The sequence below is a fragment of the Mustelus asterias genome, unplaced genomic scaffold (assembly GCF_964213995.1).
Source record: "Mustelus asterias unplaced genomic scaffold, sMusAst1.hap1.1 HAP1_SCAFFOLD_949, whole genome shotgun sequence".
NCBI lineage: Eukaryota > Metazoa > Chordata > Chondrichthyes > Carcharhiniformes > Triakidae > Mustelus > Mustelus asterias.
Window position 1 is genome coordinate 2,931 of NW_027590895.1, and position 20,213 is coordinate 23,143.

A 20,213-nucleotide genomic window follows, 5' to 3' on the forward strand; every position below is an offset into this window, starting at 1 on the left:
AGGGAGGGAGTTCCAGGATTGTTATTGGACATCAGTCAGTCCCTGTGTGTGGGATAGGTACACCACAGTGCTGTTAGGGAGGGAGTTCCAGGATTGTTATTGGACATCAGTCAGTCCCTGTGTGTGGGGTAGGTACACCACAGTGCTGTTAGGGAGGGAGTTCCGGGATTGTTATTGGACATCAGTCAGTCCCTGTGTGTGGGGTAGGTACACCACAGTGCTGTTAGGGAGGGAGTTCCGGGATTGTTATTGGACATCAGTCAGTCCCCGTGTGTGTGGGGTAGGTAGACCCACTGTGCTGTTAGGGAGGGAGTTCCAGGATTGTTATTGGACATCAGTCAGTCCCTGTGTGTGGGATAGATACACCACAGTGCTGTTAGGGAGGGAGTTCCAGGATTGTTATTGGACATCAGTCAGTCCCTGTGTGTGGGATAGGTACACCACAGTGCTGTTAGGGAGGGAGTTCCAGGATTGTTATTGGACATCAGTCAGTCCCTGTGTGTGGGGTAGGTACACCACAGTGCTGTTAGGGAGGGAGTTCCGGGATTGTTATTGGACGTCAGTCCCCGTGTGTGTGGGGTAGGTACACCCACAGTGCTGTTCGGGAGGGAGTTCCAGGATTGTAATTGGACATCAGTCAGTCCCCGTGTGTGGGGTAGGTACACCCACAGTGCTGTTAGGGAGGGAGCTCCAGGATTGTTATTGGACATCAGTCAGTCCCCGTGTGTGGGGTAGGTACACCCACAGTGCTGTTAGGGAGGGAGTTCCAGGATTGTTATTGGACATCAGTCAGTCCCCGTGTGTAGGGTAGGTACACCCACAGTGCTGCTCGGGAGGGAGTTCCGGTATTGTTATTGGACATCAGTCAGTCCCTGTGTGTGTGGGGTAGGTACACCCATAGTGCTGTTAGGGAGGTAGTTCCAGGATTGTTATTGGACATCAGTCAGTCCCTGTGTGTGTGGGGTAGGTACACCCACAGTGCTGTTAGGGAGGGAGTTCCAGGATTTTGACCCCAGCGACAGTGAGGGCTGTAGATAAGGTTAATAGCCCAGGGTCTTTTCCCCCAGGGTACAGGGAGTGCAAAACTAGAGGGCAGAGGTTGAAGGTGAGAGGGGAAAGGGGACCCCAGAGAGTAACTTTTTCACACAGAGGGTGGTGCGTGTGTGGAATGAGCTGCCAGAGAGGTTGGTAGAGGTGGCTACAATGACAACATTTAAAAGACATTTGGATAGGTACGTGGATGGGAAAGGTTTGGAGGGATACGGGCCAAACACCGGCCCACCAACGCCTCTACTTTCTCAGAAGACTAAGGAAATTTGGCATGTCAGCTACGACTCTCACCAACTTTTACAGATGCACCAGAGAAAGCATCCTTTCCGGATGTATCACAGCTTGGTATGGGCTCCTGCTCTGCCCAAGACCGCAAGGAACTACAAACGGTTGTGAACAAAGCCCAGTCCCATCGTGCAAACCAGCCTCCCATCCATTGACTCCGTCTACACTTCCCGCTGCCTCAGGAAAAGCAGCCAAAAATAATCAAGGACCCCCACGCACCCCGGACATTCTCTCTTCCACCTTCTTCCATCGGGAAAAATATACAAAAGTCTGAGGTCACGCACCAACCGACTCAAGAACAGCTTCTTCCCTGCTGCCGTCAGACTTTTGAATGGACCTACCTCGCACTAAGTTGATCTTTCTCTGCACCCTAGCTGTGACTGTAACACTACATTCTGCACCCTCTCCTTTCCTTCTCTATGAATGGTATGCTTTGTCTGTATAGCACGCAAGAAACAATGCTTTTCACTGTATCCCAATACATGTGACAATAATCAATCAAAAAATGGGACTAGTTCAGTTCAGGAAAGCTGGTTGGCATGGAAGAGATGGGCCGAAGGGCCTGTTTCCATGCTGCAAATCTCTAAGTCCCGACGGATCAATCGAGTGTGGGTTACACGCCTGTGCTGATTAGCAAGAGGGGTCCATGTTAGACAGTGTGAGAAATGTCACCAGCAGATCCCTCACCCATTCCTGATCACTCACCCATGCCAGAGATCCACTGTGCCCCTGGCGCTTGGTCAGAAAACCCACGGAGACTGAGACACCCCAGCCTGCACCCAAACACAGCGCGAACGAAAGGGAACCTTCATTAACCGACACACACACTCACACACAAACATTAACGCAAGTTTCCCAGAGACAGCTCAGACTGCACGAGGCCTGAATCTTCCCCCCGCCGCCGGCCCCCACGCACGGGAACCGAACCCACTCTCGGTCTTGTCCGAGGATCCAAACGGGGAAGGTGGAGCCAGCCCCGGGTTCCCGGAGAATCGCCAAGTCTCTCGCGTGGGGTCGCGGGATGGGGGGCTGGCGGCATTAACGGCCGGCGGGGCGGTTCGGTCCGTCAGAGGCTGGCTGGATGGGAGGGCCGGAGCCCCCCCCTCAACCCCTCAACCACTCCCCTCGCTCTCAGTAGATTGCTTCATCCATGTTGTCATCACTGTCTCCCCCGAACTGCTCACCGTTGTCAAAGTACGACATGACGTAGTCCGTCTCCTGTTTAAAGATTCAAACCGGAGGGAATTGAAATAACTCCACTTTGCAGCAAGAGTGAAGTTTATTTATCAGTGTCACAAGTCGGCTCACATTAACACCGCAATGAAGTTACTGTGAAAATCCCCGAGTCGCCACACTCCTGTTCGGGTTACACTGAGGGAGAATTTAGTACAGCCACCGCGCCTAACCAGCACGTCTTTCGGATTGCGGGAGGAAACCGGAGCACCCGGAGGAAACCCACGCAGACACGGGGAGAACGTGCAGACTCCGCACAGACAGTGACCCAAGCCAGGAATCGTACCCGCGTCCTTGGCGCTGAGAGGCAGCAGTGCCAACCACCGTGCTGCCCAACTATCACCAATGGGAGCCATTCCCACAAGGGACATGTACACGCACACACATGTACACGCACACACACACACAATGTACATGCACACATGTACACGGACACACACACATGTACACACGCACACATGTCCACGCACACACATACACACGTCCACGCACACACACGTGTACAAGCGCACACACGTGTACAAGCGCGCACACACACGTACACGCACATGTGCACGCACACGCGCACGGTTACAGCTCAATACCGGGGTGGGATGGCGAGGGTCGCCTGGGTCAGGGGCGATATCCGGGGTCGCCAAAGCGAAGAACATAAGTCACTAACTCCCCCTCCAGAGAGGTGAGGAGAGACAGCAGCCCTCAGAGAAGCAGTGAGAGCTTCCACTCGCGTTCCAGAGTGACGCAGACAAGGGCGGGTTGGGGGGGGGGGCAGCTCTGTCTCAGCCAAGGACTGGGGGAGGTGTGTAAACTCAGCCGAGCGATGGCACTGTCTCAGCCGAGGGCAGGGTGGGAAGCAGGGAGTTAAGAATGTTCCCGATGGTGGGGAAGTCCAGAACTAGGGGTCATAGTTGAGGATAAGGGGTAAACGTTTTAGAACACAGGTGAGGAGAAATTTCTTCACCCAGAGGGTGGTGAATGTGTGGAATTCACTCCCACAGAAAGTAGTTGAGGCCAAAACGTTGTGTGATTTCAAGAAGAAATTAGATTTCGCTCTTGGGGCTGAAGGGATCGAGGGATATGGGGGGAAGGGGGGGAATCAGGATATTGAACTCAATCATCAGCCATGATCAAAATGAATGGTGGAGCAGGCTCGAAGGGCCGAATGGCCTATTCTTGCTCCTATTTCCCATGATTGGCTGTTTGCTCAGGGGGTGGGGGGGACTAGGAATCCAGAGAGCCAGGATAATGCTCCAGGGACCTGGGTTCAAATCCCACCACGGCAGACGGTGGAATTTGAATTCAATAAAAAATATCTGGGATTAAGAATCTACCGATGACCCATTGTGGGAAAAACCCATCTGGTTCCCTTTAGGGAAGGAAATCTGCCGTCCTTACCCCGGTCTGGCCGACATGTGACTCCAGAGCCACAGCAATGTGGTTGACTCTCAACTGCCCTCCAAGGGCAACTAGGGATGGGCAATAAATGTACACCAAGGTTTCAAACACTTCCAGCATGCTTGGCTTTGAAAATGGAGCCAGAGTTATATACATTGATTTTTGCAGAATTAGATTCCCAACTGGATATTGTGTCCCATTCCAAACCCCTGGGAGAGAGAGGGTGAGGAGTAGAATTCCCTCCAGAACGGGAGCAGGGATGAGGGGGGAGGGGGGGGAGCTTCAGTTCACATGGAGACAGACTGGGAGAAGCTGGGGTCACCCCCCCTCGGAGCGGAGAAGGGGTGGATTTAATCAAGGCAGCATTCAGAATCACAGAGGGGGGAGTGTGGGGGGGGTTTGGATGGAATAAATGAGGAGAAAGTGTTTCCCACTGGGCAGGAGGGGAGGGGGAAACCAGAGGGGGAAACCAGAGGGGGACACAGATTGGAGAGAATCGGGAAAAGGACCAGAGGGAGGGAGATGGGAAGAATTTTGATGGAAACGCAGCGAGTTGTTGTGATCTGGAAGGCGCTGCCTGAAAGGGCGCTGGAAGCAGATTCAATAGGAACTCTCAAAAGGCGGGGAATTGGAGAAAACTTGTAAGGACATGGGGGGTCGGGGGGGACTAATTGGACAGAGGTTGCAAAGAACATCAGGGGCTGCAAAGAGCATGAGGGGCTGCAGCGAATCTCCTGTGACCTCAGGGTGAGAGGGCAGGCAGGACAGGCTGGGGAGAAAGGGAGATACAGATTGGAGAGTGCGGCCTTGCGGTGCCAGGCACTGAGGTACGGCTGTCTCGGAGATAGAGGCAATCGGAAAACACCACAAAACAATCTGCTGTCGGTCCCCACCTCCTCAAATTCCTCCTCATCATATTCTTCCTCATTCTCCTTCTCATCCTCCTCCTTCTCCTGATCCTCCTCCTCGTCAGAGCTGTGAGCCTCCTCCTTCTGTTCCAACGTCTGGCAAAGAATCAACAAGTTTACAGTGGACCGAGTTCAGAGTCCAACCCCAACCCCGACCCCGCACCCCGCACTGACACACACACTGAGCCAACACTCTCTCCATCCCCGCACTGACACACACACTGAGCCCACGCTCTCTCCATCCCCGCACTGACACACACTGACCCCACACTCTCTCCATCCCCGCACTGACACACACTGAGAAAACACTCTCTCCCCGCACTGACACACACTGACCCCACACTCTCTCCCCGCACTGACACACACTGACCCCACACTCTCTCCCCACACTGACCCCACACTCTCTCCCCGCACTGACCCCACACTCTCTCCCCGCACTGACACACACTGAGCCAACATTCTCTCCCCTCACTGACACACACTGACCCCACACTCTCTCCCCGCACTGACACACACTGACCCCACACTCTCTCCCCGCACTGACACACACTGACCCCACACTCTCTCCCCGCACTGACACACACTGACCCCACACTCTCTCCCCGCACTGACCCCACACTCTCTCCCCGCACTGACACACACTGACCCCACACTCTCCCCCGCACTGACCCCGCACTGACCCCACACTCTCTCCCCGCACTGACACACACTGACCCCACACTCTCTCCCCTCACTGACACACACTGACCCCACACTCTCTCCATCCCCGCACTGACACACACTGACCCCACACTCTCTCCCCGCACTGACACACACTGACCCCACACTCTCTCCCCGCACTGACACACACTGACCCCACACTCTCTCCCCGCACTGACACACACTGACCCCACACTCTCTCCCCGCACTGACACACACTGACCCCACACTCTCTCCCCGCACTGACACACACTGACCCCACACTCTCTCCCCGCACTGACACACACTGACCCCACACACTCTCCATCCCCGCACTGACACACACTGACCCCACACTCTCTCCCCGCACTGACACACACTGACCCCACACTCTCTCCCCGCACTGACGCACACTGACCCCACACTCTCCCCACACTGACACACACTGACCCCATACACTCTCCCCACACTGACACACACTGACCCCACACTCTCTCCCCGCACTGACACACACTGACCCCACACTCTCTCCCCGCACTGACACACACTGACCCCACACTCTCTCCCCGCACTGACACACACACTGACCCCACACTCTCTCCCCGCACTGACACACACACTGACCCCACACTCTCTCCACACACTGACCCCACACTCTCTCCCCGCACTGACACACACTGACCCCACACTCTCTCCATCCCTGCACTGACACACACTGACCCCACACTCTCTCCATCCCCGCACTGACACACACTGACCCCACACTCTCTCCATCCCCGCACTGACACACACTGACCCCACACTCTCTCCATCCCCGCACTGACACACACTGACCCCACACTCTCTCCCCGCACTGACACACACTGAGCCAACACACTCTCCATCCCCGCACTGACACACACTGACCCCACACTCTCTCCCCGCACTGACACACACTGACCCCACACTCTCTCCCCTCACTGACCCCACACTCTCTCTATCCCCGCACTGACACACACTGACCCCACACTCTCTCCATCCCCGCACTGACACACACTGACCCCACACTCTCTCCCCGCACTGACACACACACTGACCCCACACTCTCTCCCCGCACTGACACACACACTGACCCCACACTCTCTCCCCACACTGACACACACTGACCCCACACTCTCTCCCCGCACTGACACACACTGACCCCACACTCTCTCCATCCCTGCACTGACACACACTGGCCCCACACTCTCTCCATCCCCGCACTGACACACACTGACCCCACACTCTCTCCATCCCCGCACTGACACACACTGACCCCACACTCTCTCCCCGCACTGACACACACTGAGCCAACACACTCTCCATCCCCGCACTGACACACACTGACCCCACACTCTCTCCATCCCCGCACTGACACACACTGACCCCACACTCTCTCCCCGCACTGACACACACTGACCCCACACTCTCTCCCCGCACTGACACACACTGACCCCACACTCTCTCCACCCTGCACTGACACACACTGACCCCACACTCTCTACCCGCACTGACACACACTGACCCCACACTCTCTCCCCGCACTGACACACACTGACCCCACACTCTCTCCCCGCACTGACACACACTGACCCCACACTCTCTCCCCGCACTGACACACACTGACCCCACACTCTCTCCCCTCACTGACCCCACACTCTCTCTATCCCCGCACTGACACACACTGACCCCACACTCTCTCCCCGCACTGACACACACTGACCCCACACTCTCTCCATCCCCGCACTGACACACACTGACCCCACACTCTCTCCCCTCACTGACACACACTGACCCCACACTCTCTCCCCGCACTGACACACACTGACCCCACACTCTCTCCCCGCACTGACGCACACTGACCCCACACTCTATCCCCGCACTGACACACACTGACCCCACACTCTCTCCCCGCACTGACACACACTGACCCCACACTCTCTCCATCCCCGCACTGACACACACTGACCCCACACTCTCTCCCCGCACTGACACACACTGACCCCACACTCTCTCCCCGCACTGACACACACTGACCCCACACACTCTCCATCCCCGCACTGACACACACTGACCCCACACTCTCTCCCCTCACTGACATACACTGACCCCACACTCTCTCCCCGCACTGACGCACACTGACCCCACACTCTCTCCCCGCACTGACACACACTGACCCCACACTCTGTCCCCGCACTGACACACACTGACTCCACACTCTCTCCATCCCCGCACTGACACACACTGACCCCACACTCTCTCCCCTCACTGACACACACTGAACCCACACTCTCTCCCCGCACTGACACACACTGACCCCACACTCTCTCCCTGCGCTGACACACACTGACCCCACACTCTCTCCCCTCACTGACACACACTGACCCCACACTCTCTCCACCCTGCACTGACACACACTGACCCCACACTCTCTCCCTGCACTGACACACACTGACCCCACACTCTCTCCCCACACTGACCCCACACTCTCTCCCCGCACTGACACACACTGAGCCAACATTCTCTCCCCTCACTGACACACACTGACCCCACACTCTCTCCCCTCACTGACACACACTGACCCCACACTCTCTCCCCGCACTGACACACACTGACCCCACACTCTCTCCATCCCCGCACTGACACACACTGACCCCACACTCTCTCCATCCCCGCACTGACACACACTGACCCCACACTCTCTCCCCGCACTGACACACACTGACCCCACATTCTCTCCATCCCCGCACTGACACACACTGACCCCACACTCTCTCCCCTCACTGACACACACTGACCCCACACTATCTCCCCGCACTGACACACACTGACCCCACACTCTCTCCCCGCACTGACACACACTGACCCCACACTCTCTCCCCGCACTGACACACACTGACCCCACACTCTCTCCATCCCCACACTGACACACACTGACCCCACACTCTCTCCCCGCACTGACACACACTGACCCCACACTCTCTCCATCCCCGCACTGACACACACTGACCCCACACTCTCTCCATCCCTGCACTGACACACACTGACCCCACACTCTCTCCCCGCACTGACACACACTGACCCCACACTCTCTCCCCGCACTGACACACACTGACCCCACGCTCTCTCCATCCCCGCACTGACACACACTGACCCCACACTCTCTCCATCCCTGCACTGACACACACTGACCCCACACTCTCTCCATCCCTGCACTGACACACACTGACCCCACACTCTCTCCATCCCCGCACTGACACACACTGACCCCACACTCTCTCCACCCTGCACAGACACACACTGACCCCACACTCTCTCCCCGCACTGACACACACTGACCCCACACTCTCTCCCCTCACTGACACACACTGACCCCACACTCTCTCCATCCCCGCACTGACACACACTGACCCCACACTCTCTCCACCCTGCACTGAGACACACTGACCCCACACTCTCTCCCCGCACTGACACACACTGACCCCACACTCTCTCCATCCCCGCACTGACACACACTGACCCCACACTCTCTCCCCGCACTGACACACACGCACCCCACACTCTCTCCCCGCACTGACACACACTGACCCCACACACTCTCCATCCCCGCACTGACACACACTGACCCCACACTCTCTCCATCCCCGCACTGACACACACTGACCCCACACTCTCTCCCCGCACTGACACACACTGACCCCACACTCTCTCCCCGCACTGACGCACGCTGACCCCACACTCTCTCCCCGCACTGACACACACTGACCCCACACTCTCTCCCCACACTGACACACACTGACCCCACACTCTCTCCATCCCCGCACTGACACACACTGACCCCACACTCTCTCCCCACACTGACACACACTGACCCCACACTCTCTCCATCCCCGCACTGACACACACTGACCCCACACTCTCTCCCCGCACTGACGCACGCTGACCCCACACTCTCTCCCCGCACTGACACACACTGACCCCACACTCTCCCCCGCACTGACGCACGCTGACCCCACACTCTCTCCCCGCACTGACACACACTGACCCCACACTCTCTCCCCTCACTGACACACACTGACCCCACACTCTCTCCCCGCACTGACGCACGCTGACCCCACACTCTCTCCCCGCACTGACACACACACTGACCCCACACTCTCTCCCCTCACTGACACACACTGACCCCACACTCTCTCCCCGCACTGACACACACTGACCCCACACTCTCTCCCCTCACTGACCCCACACTCTCTCCCCGCACTGACACACACTGACCCCACACTCTCTCCCCGCACTGACACACACTGACCCCACACTCTCTCCCCTCACTGACACACACTGACCCCACACTCTCTCCCCGCACTGACACACACACTGACCCCACACTCTCTCCCCTCACTGACACACACTGACCCCACACTCTCTCCCCGCACTGACACACACACTGACCCCACACTCTCTCCCCGCACTGACACACACTGACCCCACACTCTCTCCATCCCCGCACTGACACACACTGACCCCACACTCTCTCCCCGCACTGACACACACTGACCCCACACTCTCTCCCCGCACTGACACACACTGACCCCACACTCTCTCCATCCCCACACTGACCCCACACTCTCTCCCCTCACTGACACACACTGACCCCACACTCTCTCCCCGCACTGACACACACTGACCGCACACTCTCTCCCCGCACTGACGCACACTGACCCCACACTCTATCCCCGCACTGACACACACTGACCCCACACTCTCTCCCCGCACTGACACACACTGACCCCACACTCTCTCCATCCCCGCACTGACACACACTGACCCCACACTCTCTCCCCGCACTGACACACACTGACCCCACACTCTCTCCCCGCACTGACACACACTGACCCCACACACTCTCCATCCCCGCACTGACACACACTGACCCCACACTCTCTCCCCTCACTGACACACACTGACCCCACACTCTCTCCCCGCACTGACGCACACTGACCCCACACTCTCTCCCCGCACTGACACACACTGACCCCACACTCTCTCCCCGCACTGACACACACTGACTCCACACTCTCTCCATCCCCGCACTGACACACACTGACCCCACACTCTCTCCCCTCACTGACACACACTGACCCCACACTCTCTCCCCGCACTGACGCACACTGACCCCACACTCTCTCCCCGCACTGACACACACTGACCCCACACTCTCTCCCTGCGCTGACACACACTGACCCCACACTCTCTCCCCTCACTGACACACACTGACCCCACACTCTCTCCACCCTGCACTGACACACACTGACCCCACACTCTCTCCCCGCACTGACACACACTGACCCCACACTCTCTCCCCACACTGACCCCACACTCTCTCCCCGCACTGACACACACTGAGCCAACATTCTCTCCATCCCCGCACTGACACACACTGACCCCACACTCTCTCCATCCCCGCACTGACACACACTGACCCCACACTCTCTCCCCGCACTGACACACAGTGACCCCACGCTCTCTCCATCCCCGCACTGACACACACTGACCCCACACTCTCTCCCCTCACTGACACACACTGACCCCACACTCTCTCCCCGCACTGACACACACTGACCCCACACTCTCTCCCCTCACTGACACACACTGACCCCACACTCTCTCCCCGCACTGACACACACTGACCCCACACTCTCTCCATCCCCACACTGACACACACTGACCCCACACTCTCTCCCCGCACTGACACACACTGACCCCACACTCTCTCCATCCCCGCACTGACACACACTGACCCCACACTCTCTCCATCCCTGCACTGACACACACTGACCCCACACTCTCTCCATCCATGCACTGACACACACTGACCCCACACTCTCTCCATCCCCGCACTGACACACACTGACCCCACACTCTCTCCACCCTGCACTGACACACACTGACCCCACACTCTCTCCCCGCACTGACACACACTGACCCCACACTCTCTCCCCTCACTGACACACACTGACCCCACACTCTCTCCATCCCCGCACTGACACACACTGACCCCACACTCTCTCCACCCTGCACTGAGACACACTGACCCCACACTCTCTCCCCGTACTGACACACACTGACCCCACACTCTCTCCATCCCCGCACTGACACACACTGACCCCACACTCTCTCCCCGCACTGACACACACGCACCCCACACTCTCTCCCCGCACTGACACACACTGACCCCACACTCTCTCCATCCCCGCACTGACACACACTGACCCCACACTCTCTCCATCCCCGCACTGACACACACTGACCCCACACTCTCTCCCCGCACTGACACACACTGACCCCACACTCTCTCCCCGCACTGACGCACGCTGACCCCACACTCTCTCCCCGCACTGACACACACTGACCCCACACTCTCTCCCCACACTGACACACACTGACCCCACACTCTCTGCATCCCCGCACTGACACACACTGACCCCACACTCTCTCCCCACACTGACACACACTGACCCCACACTCTCTCCATCCCCGCACTGACACACACTGACCCCACACTCTCTCCCCGCACTGACGCACGCTGACCCCACACTCTCTCCCCGCACTGACACACACTGACCCCACACTCTCTCCCCTCACTGACACACACTGACCCCACACTCTCTCCCCGCACTGACGCACGCTGACCCCACACTCTCTCCCCGCACTGACACACACACTGACCCCACACTCTCTCCCCTCACTGACACACACTGACCCCACACTCTCTCCCCGCACTGACACACACTGACCCCACACTCTCTCCCCTCACTGACCCCACACTCTCTCCCCGCACTGACACACACTGACCCCACACTAACTCCCCGCACTGACACACACTGACCCCACACTCTCTCCCCGCACTGACACACACTGACCCCACACTCTCTCCCCGCACTGACACACACACTGACCCCACACTCTCTCCCCTCACTGACACACACTGACCCCACACTCTCTCCCCGCACTGACACACACTGACCCCACACTCTCTCCATCCCCACACTGACACACACTGACCCCACACTCTCTCCCCGCACTGACACACACTGACCCCACACTCTCTCCATCCCCGCACTGACACACACTGACCCCACACTCTCTCCATCCCTGCACTGACACACACTGACCCCACACTCTCTCCATCCATGCACTGACACACACTGACCCCACACTCTCTCCATCCCCGCACTGACACACACTGACCCCACACTCTCTCCACCCTGCACTGACACACACTGACCCCACACTCTCTCCCCGCACTGACACACACTGACCCCACACTCTCTCCCCTCACTGACACACACTGACCCCACACTCTCTCCATCCCCGCACTGACACACACTGACCCCACACTCTCTCCACCCTGCACTGAGACACACTGACCCCACACTCTCTCCCCGTACTGACACACACTGACCCCACACTCTCTCCATCCCCGCACTGACACACACTGACCCCACACTCTCTCCCCGCACTGACACACACGCACCCCACACTCTCTCCCCGCACTGACACACACTGACCCCACACTCTCTCCATCCCCGCACTGACACACACTGACCCCACACTCTCTCCATCCCCGCACTGACACACACTGACCCCACACTCTCTCCCCGCACTGACACACACTGACCCCACACTCTCTCCCCGCACTGACGCACGCTGACCCCACACTCTCTCCCCGCACTGACACACACTGACCCCACACTCTCTCCCCACACTGACACACACTGACCCCACACTCTCTGCATCCCCGCACTGACACACACTGACCCCACACTCTCTCCCCACACTGACACACACTGACCCCACACTCTCTCCATCCCCGCACTGACACACACTGACCCCACACTCTCTCCCCGCACTGACGCACGCTGACCCCACACTCTCTCCCCGCACTGACACACACTGACCCCACACTCTCTCCCCTCACTGACACACACTGACCCCACACTCTCTCCCCGCACTGACGCACGCTGACCCCACACTCTCTCCCCGCACTGACACACACACTGACCCCACACTCTCTCCCCTCACTGACACACACTGACCCCACACTCTCTCCCCGCACTGACACACACTGACCCCACACTCTCTCCCCTCACTGACCCCACACTCTCTCCCCGCACTGACACACACTGACCCCACACTATCTCCCCGCACTGACACACACTGACCCCACACTCTCTCCCCGCACTGACACACACTGACCCCACACTCTCTCCCCGCACTGACACACACACTGACCCCACACTCTCTCCCCTCACTGACACACACTGACCCCACACTCTCTCCCCGCACTGACACACACACTGACCCCACACTCTCTCCCCGCACTGACACACACTGACCCCACACTCTCTCCATCCCCGCACTGACACACACTGACCCCACACTCTCTCCCCGCACTGACACACACTGACCCCACACTCTCTCCCCGCACTGACACACACTGACCCCACACTCTCTCCATCCCCGCACTGACACACACTGACCCCACACTCTCTCCCCGCACTGACACACACTGACCCCACACTCTCTCCCCGCACTGACACACACTGACCCCACACTCTCTCCATCCCCGCACTGACACACACTGACCCCACACTCTCTCCATCCCCGCACTGACACACACTGACCCCACACTCTCTCCCCGCACTGACACACACTGACCCCACACTCTCTCCCCGCACTGACACACACTGACCCCACACTCTCTCCATACCCGCACTGACACACACTGACCCCACACTCTCTCCATCCCCGCACTGACACACACTGACCCCACACTCTCTCCCCGCACTGACACACACTGACCCCACACTCTCTCCCTGCGCTGACGCACACTGACCCCACACTCTCTCCCCGCACTGACACACACTGACCCCACACTCTCTCCCCTCACTGACCCCACACTCTCTCCCCGCACTGACACACACTGACCCCACACTCTCTCCCCACACTGACACACACTGACCCCACACTCTCTCCCCGCACTGACGCACGCTGACCCCACACTCTCTCCCCGCACTGACACACACTGACCCCACACTCTCTCCCCGCACTGACGCACGCTGACCCCACACTCTCTCCCCGCACTGACACACACTGACCCCACACTCTCTCCCCGCACTGACGCACGCTGACCCCACACTCTCTCCCCGCACTGACCCCACACTCTCTCCCCGCACTGACACACACTGACCCCACGCTCTCTCCCCGCACTGACGCACGCTGACCCCACACTCTCTCCCCGCACTGACACACACTGACCCCACACTCTCTCCCCGCACTGACACACACTGACCCCACGCTCTCTCCATCCCTGCACTGACACACACTGACCCCACACTCTCTCCATCCCTGCATTGACACACACTGACCCCACACTCTCTCCATCCCCGCACTGACACACACTGACCCCACACTCTCTCCCCGCACTGACACACACTGACCCCACACTCTCTCCCCACACTGACACACACTGACCCCACACTCTCTCCCCGCACTGACACACACTGACCCCACACTCTCTCCCCGCACTGACACACACTGACCCCACACTCTCTCCATCCCCGCACTGACACACACTGACCCCACACTCTCTCCCCGCACTGACACACACTGACCCCACACTCTCTCCATCCCCGCACTGACACACACTGACCCCACACTCTCTCCCCGCACTGACACACACTGACCCCACACTCTCTCCCCGCACTGACACACACTGACCCCACACTCTCTCCCCGCACTGACCCCACACTCTCTCCCCGCACTGACGCACGCTGACCCCACACTCTCTCCCCGCACTGACACACACTGACCGCACACTCTCTCCCCGCACTGACGCACGCTGACCCCACACTCTCTCCCCGCACTGACACACACTGACCCCACACTCTCTCCCCGCACTGACACACACTGACCCCACGCTCTCTCCATCCCTGCACTGACACACACTGACCCCACACTCTCTCCATCCCTGCACTGACACACACTGACCCCACACTCTCTCCATCCCCGCACTGACACACACTGACTCCACACTCTCTCCATCCCCGCACTGACACACACTGACCCCACACTCTCTCCCCTCACTGACACACACTGACCCCACACTCTCTCCCCGCACTGACACACACTGACCCCACACTCTCTCCCCGCACTGACACACACTGACCCCACACTCTCTCCCCGCACTGACCCCACACTCTCTCCCCGCACTGACACACACTGACCCCACACTCTCTCCCCGCACTGACACACACTGACCCCACACTCTCTCCATCCCCGCACTGACATACACAGATCCCACACTCTCTCCATCCCCTCACTGACACACACGGACCCCACACTCTCTCCCTGCACTGAGACACACTGACCCCACACTCTCTCCCCGCACTGACGCACGCTGACTCCACCCACACACTCTCCCCACACTGACCCCACACTCTCTCCATCATGGGGACACTGTTGGTAACTCCTTACTGCACTTTGCCAGTTTACCTCCAGTTTTTTGATGATTTCTTCTTTCTCCACTGTTGTTCTGGGTTTGATCTTCCTTGTGCAGAGTGGGGTCTCTGCAAACACAATTGAGAGGGTATTAGGCCACTGGCAGCACAGATTCATCGACAGGAGGAGGGAGAGAGAGAGAGAGAGACGGTGGTGTGTGACAAACCTCATTCTCTTTTTATAAACTTCTTTCATTTATTTATTAGTGTCGCAAGTCGGCTTACATTAACACTGCAATGAAGTTACGGTGCAATCCCCCCAGTCGCCACACTCCGGCACTTGTTCGGGTTACACTGAGGGAGAATTTAGCACGGCCCCAATGCAACTAACCAGCACATCTTTGGACACGAAAGGGCAATTTAGCACGGCCAATCCACCTAACCTGCACATCTTTTGGACTGTGGGAGGAAACCGGAGCACCCGGAGGAAACCCACGCAGACACGGGGAGAACGTGCAGACTCCACACAGACAGTGACCCCAGATGGGAATCGAACCCGGGTCCCTGGCGCTGTGAGGCAGCAGTGCTACCCACTGTGCCAAGTTTGTCGGGGTTAGTGCAGTGGATATTGTCTGTATTTTGACTTTCCTGAGGTGCCTGATTGTCACACAGCAGACATTTTAGCCATATCGAAGCCCGCAGTGTACGTGGGAACGGTATCGTGCATTCACCAGTTCCTGGAGGTTGGAAAGCACTTAGTAGCGGCCAACATTGATGATCGGATGGAGGGATTCAAGTTTTAAAACTTTATTTATTCGTGTCACAAGTCGGCTTACATTAACACTGCAGTGAAGTTACTGTGAAAAGATGTGTGCCCGGAACCGGTCCCGATCAATATCAGACACATTTGCTCACCCTGGATCACTCTGTTTATCCCTGGATAAACTCGGTTTGTTCTCACTGGAGCGACGGAGGTTGATGGGGTGGCCTGATAGGGGTTTACAAGATTATGAGGGGCATGGACAGAGTGGATAGTCAGAAGCTCTTTCCTCGGATGGAAGAATCAAGTACTCGGGGACACAGGTTTAAGGTGCGTGGGGAAAAGTTTAGAGGAGATGTGTGAGGTAAGTTTTTTTACACAGAGGGTGGTGAATGTCTGGAACGCGCTGCCCGGGGAGGGGGTGGGAGCGGGTACGATAGCGGCATTTAAGGGGCAACTAGACGGATACATGAATAGGATGGGAATGGGAGGATACGGGCTCTGTAAGTGCGTACGGTTTTAGTTTAGGCATCATGATCGGCACAGGCTTGGAGGGCCGAAGGGCCTGTTCCTGTGCTGTACTGTTCGCTGTTCGTCCTGCTGTGTCTGCCCAGACCCGCGGTTGATAATTTAGTCCCTGACTGGCCTTGTGGCTGCAGTTTTGCAAAAATGTCTCCACCCGTGACGGTTTGTCAAACACCCTGAGAAAGTCAATAAACATCATCCTGTGTTGTTACCCGGGCCCAGATTCACCTGTTACCCCATAAACCCCCCTAAAACAAAACAAATCTCCATCGGGAAACCACAGGCGGACACGGCAGCCCGACTGGACAGGTCATGGGTCAGGTACCAGCACCAAGAGAAATATCAAACGGTGCTGGAAGGTGTAAGTATCTGTCTGTAGTCTGGCTCTGTCGGGACGGTGTGGTGTCTGTCTGTAGTCTGGCTCTGTCAGGACGGTGTGGTGTCTGTCTGTAGTCTGGCTCTGTCGGGACGGAGTGGTATCTGTCTGTAGTCTGGGTCTGTCAGGACGGTGCGGTGTCTGTCTGTAGTCTGGCTCTGTCGGGACGGAGTGGTATCTGTCTGTAGTCTGGGTCTGTCAGGACGATGCAGTGTCTGTCTGTAGTCTGGCTCTGTCAGGACGGTGCGGTGTCTGTCTGTAGTCTGGGTCTGTCAGGACGGTGCGGTGTCTGTCTGTAGTCTGGGTCTGTCAGGATGGTGTGGTATCTGTCTGTAGTCTGGGTCTGTCAGGACGATGCGGTGTCTGTCTGTAGTCTGGCTCTGTCAGGACGGTGTGGTGTCTGTCTGTAGTCTGGCTCTGTCGGGACGGAGTGGTATCTGTCTGTAGTCTGGGTCTGTCAGGACGATGCGGTGTCTGTCTGTAGTCTGGCTCTGTCAGGACGGTGTGGTGTCTGTCTGTAGTCTGGCTCTGTCGGGACGGAGTGGTATCTGTCTGTAGTCTGGGTCTGTCAGGACGATGCGGTGTCTGTCTGTAGTCTGGCTCTGTCAGGACGGTGCGGTGTCTGTCTGTAGTCTGGGTCTGTCAGGATGGTGTGGTGTCTGTCTGTAGTCTGGGTCTGTCAGGACGGTGCGGTGTCTGTCTGTAGTCTGGGTCTGTCAGGATGGTGCGGTGTCTGTCTGTAGTCTGTGTCTATCAGGATGGTGCGGTGTCTGTCTGTAGTCTGGGTCCGTCGGACGGTGCAGTGTCTGTCTATAGTCTGGGACTGTCGGGAGGTTGTAAGTGTCTGTCTGTAGGCTGGGTCTGTCGGGACGGTGTGGTGTCTGTCTGTAGTCTGGGTCTGTCAGGATGGTGTGGTGTCTGGCTGTAGTCTGGCTCTGTCAGGACGGTGTGGTGTCTGTCTGTAGTCTGGGTCTGTCAGGATGGTGTGGTGTCTGTCTGTAGTCTGGGTCTGTCGGGACGGTGCAGTGTGTGTCTGTAGTCTGGGTCTGTCGGGATGGTGTGGTATTTGTCTGTAGTCTGGGTCGTCAGGATGGGGTGGTATCTGTCTGTAGTCTGGGTCTGTCGGGACGGTGTGGTGTCTGTCTATAGTCTGCGTGTGTCAGGACGCTGTGGTGTCTGTCTGTAGCCTGCGCCTGTCAGGACAGTGTGGTGTCTGTCTGTCGTCTGGGTCCGTCGGGACGGTGCAGTGTCTGTCTATAGTCTGGGTCTGTCAGGATCGGTGTGGTGTCTGTCTGTAGTCTGGGTCTGTCGGGACGGTGTGGTGTCTGTCTGTAGTCTGGGTCTGTCGGGACGGTGCGTCTGTCTGTAGTCTGGGACGGTCGAGAGGGTGTGGTGTCTGTCTGTAGTCTGGGTCTGTCAGGAGGGTGTAAGCGTCTGTCTGTAGTCTGGGTCTGTCTGGAAGGTGTTAGCGCCTGTCTGCAGTCTGGGTCTGTCGGGATGGTGTGGTGTCTGTCTGTAGTCTGGGTCTGTAGAGAGGGTGTGGTATCTGTCTGTAGTCTGCGTCTGTTGGGACGGTGTGGTGTCTGTCTGCAGTCTGGGTCGTCAGGATGGTGTGGTATCTGTCTGTAGTCTGCGTCTGTTGGGATGGTGTGGTGTCTGTCTGTAGTCTGGGTCTGTTGGGACGGTGTGGTGTCTGTCTGTAGTCTGGGTCTGTCAGGATGGTGTGGTGTCTGTCTGCAGTCTGGGTCTGTCGGGACGGTGTGGTGTCTGTCTGTAATCTGGGTCTGTCAGGAGTGTGTGTCTGTTTGCAGTCTGGGACTGTCGGGAGGTTGTAAGTGTCTGTCTGTAGGCTGGGTCTGTCGGGACGGTGTGGTGTCTGTCTGTCGTCTGGCTGTGTCAGGACAGTGTGGGAATATCCCCCTGGACCTTGCATACTCACTGTCTTTTGCTGGTTTTCGAATTCGGATCTTCAGTTCCCGTGGTAACCGACGCCAATCTGAAACGAGAGAGATGGATTGGCCAGGAGGTGCGGAGGGAGACGCCGTGTGTGAAAGGTTAATGTGGAAAAAACACAACTAGCTGCGCAAGGGGGCAAAAGTGCAATGAAGTTACTGTGAAAATCGCCACACTCTGGCGCCTGTTCGGGTACACTGAGGGAGAACTTAGCACGGCCAATGCATCTATCCATGATAAATTGCCCCTTTGTGTCGGGGGAATTAGTATAGTGAATATGTGGGGTTATGGGGATAGGGCCTGTTGGGATTGTTGTCAGTGCAGGCTTGATGGGCCAAACGGCCTCTTTCTGCACTGTCGGGATTCTATCTAGTTAACCACTCGTAAATGCAATTGGAAGTGGGAACGGTTTGTAACAGGTGGACAGGGTGATAGGACACTTAGCACTCGCAGTCAAGCCATTGAGAAATTAATAAATATTAAACACCCTCCACAAGGGGAGGTGACGGCCTGGTGGTATTATCGCTATACTATCA

The 20,213-nt window shown here is 57.5% G+C and overlaps 1 protein-coding gene across 1 annotated transcript in view; it reads right to left on the minus strand.

The window, feature by feature from the left end:
• Positions 1-578: 578 nt before the first annotated feature.
• The window catches only part of polr3glb (RNA polymerase III subunit GL b), a 34,049-nt gene continuing 14,414 nt past the window's right edge, over positions 579-20,213 (minus strand). Inside the window, exons 4-7 of the mRNA XM_078205728.1 lie at positions 19,664-19,720; positions 16,119-16,192; positions 4,854-4,964; positions 579-2,553 (exon numbers count right to left, since the gene is read on the minus strand). Of these exons, the coding sequence (XP_078061854.1) occupies positions 2,467-2,553; positions 4,854-4,964; positions 16,119-16,192; positions 19,664-19,720 (329 nt within the window). The 3' untranslated portion in view covers positions 579-2,466. The remainder of the gene's footprint in view (positions 2,554-4,853; positions 4,965-16,118; positions 16,193-19,663; positions 19,721-20,213) is intronic.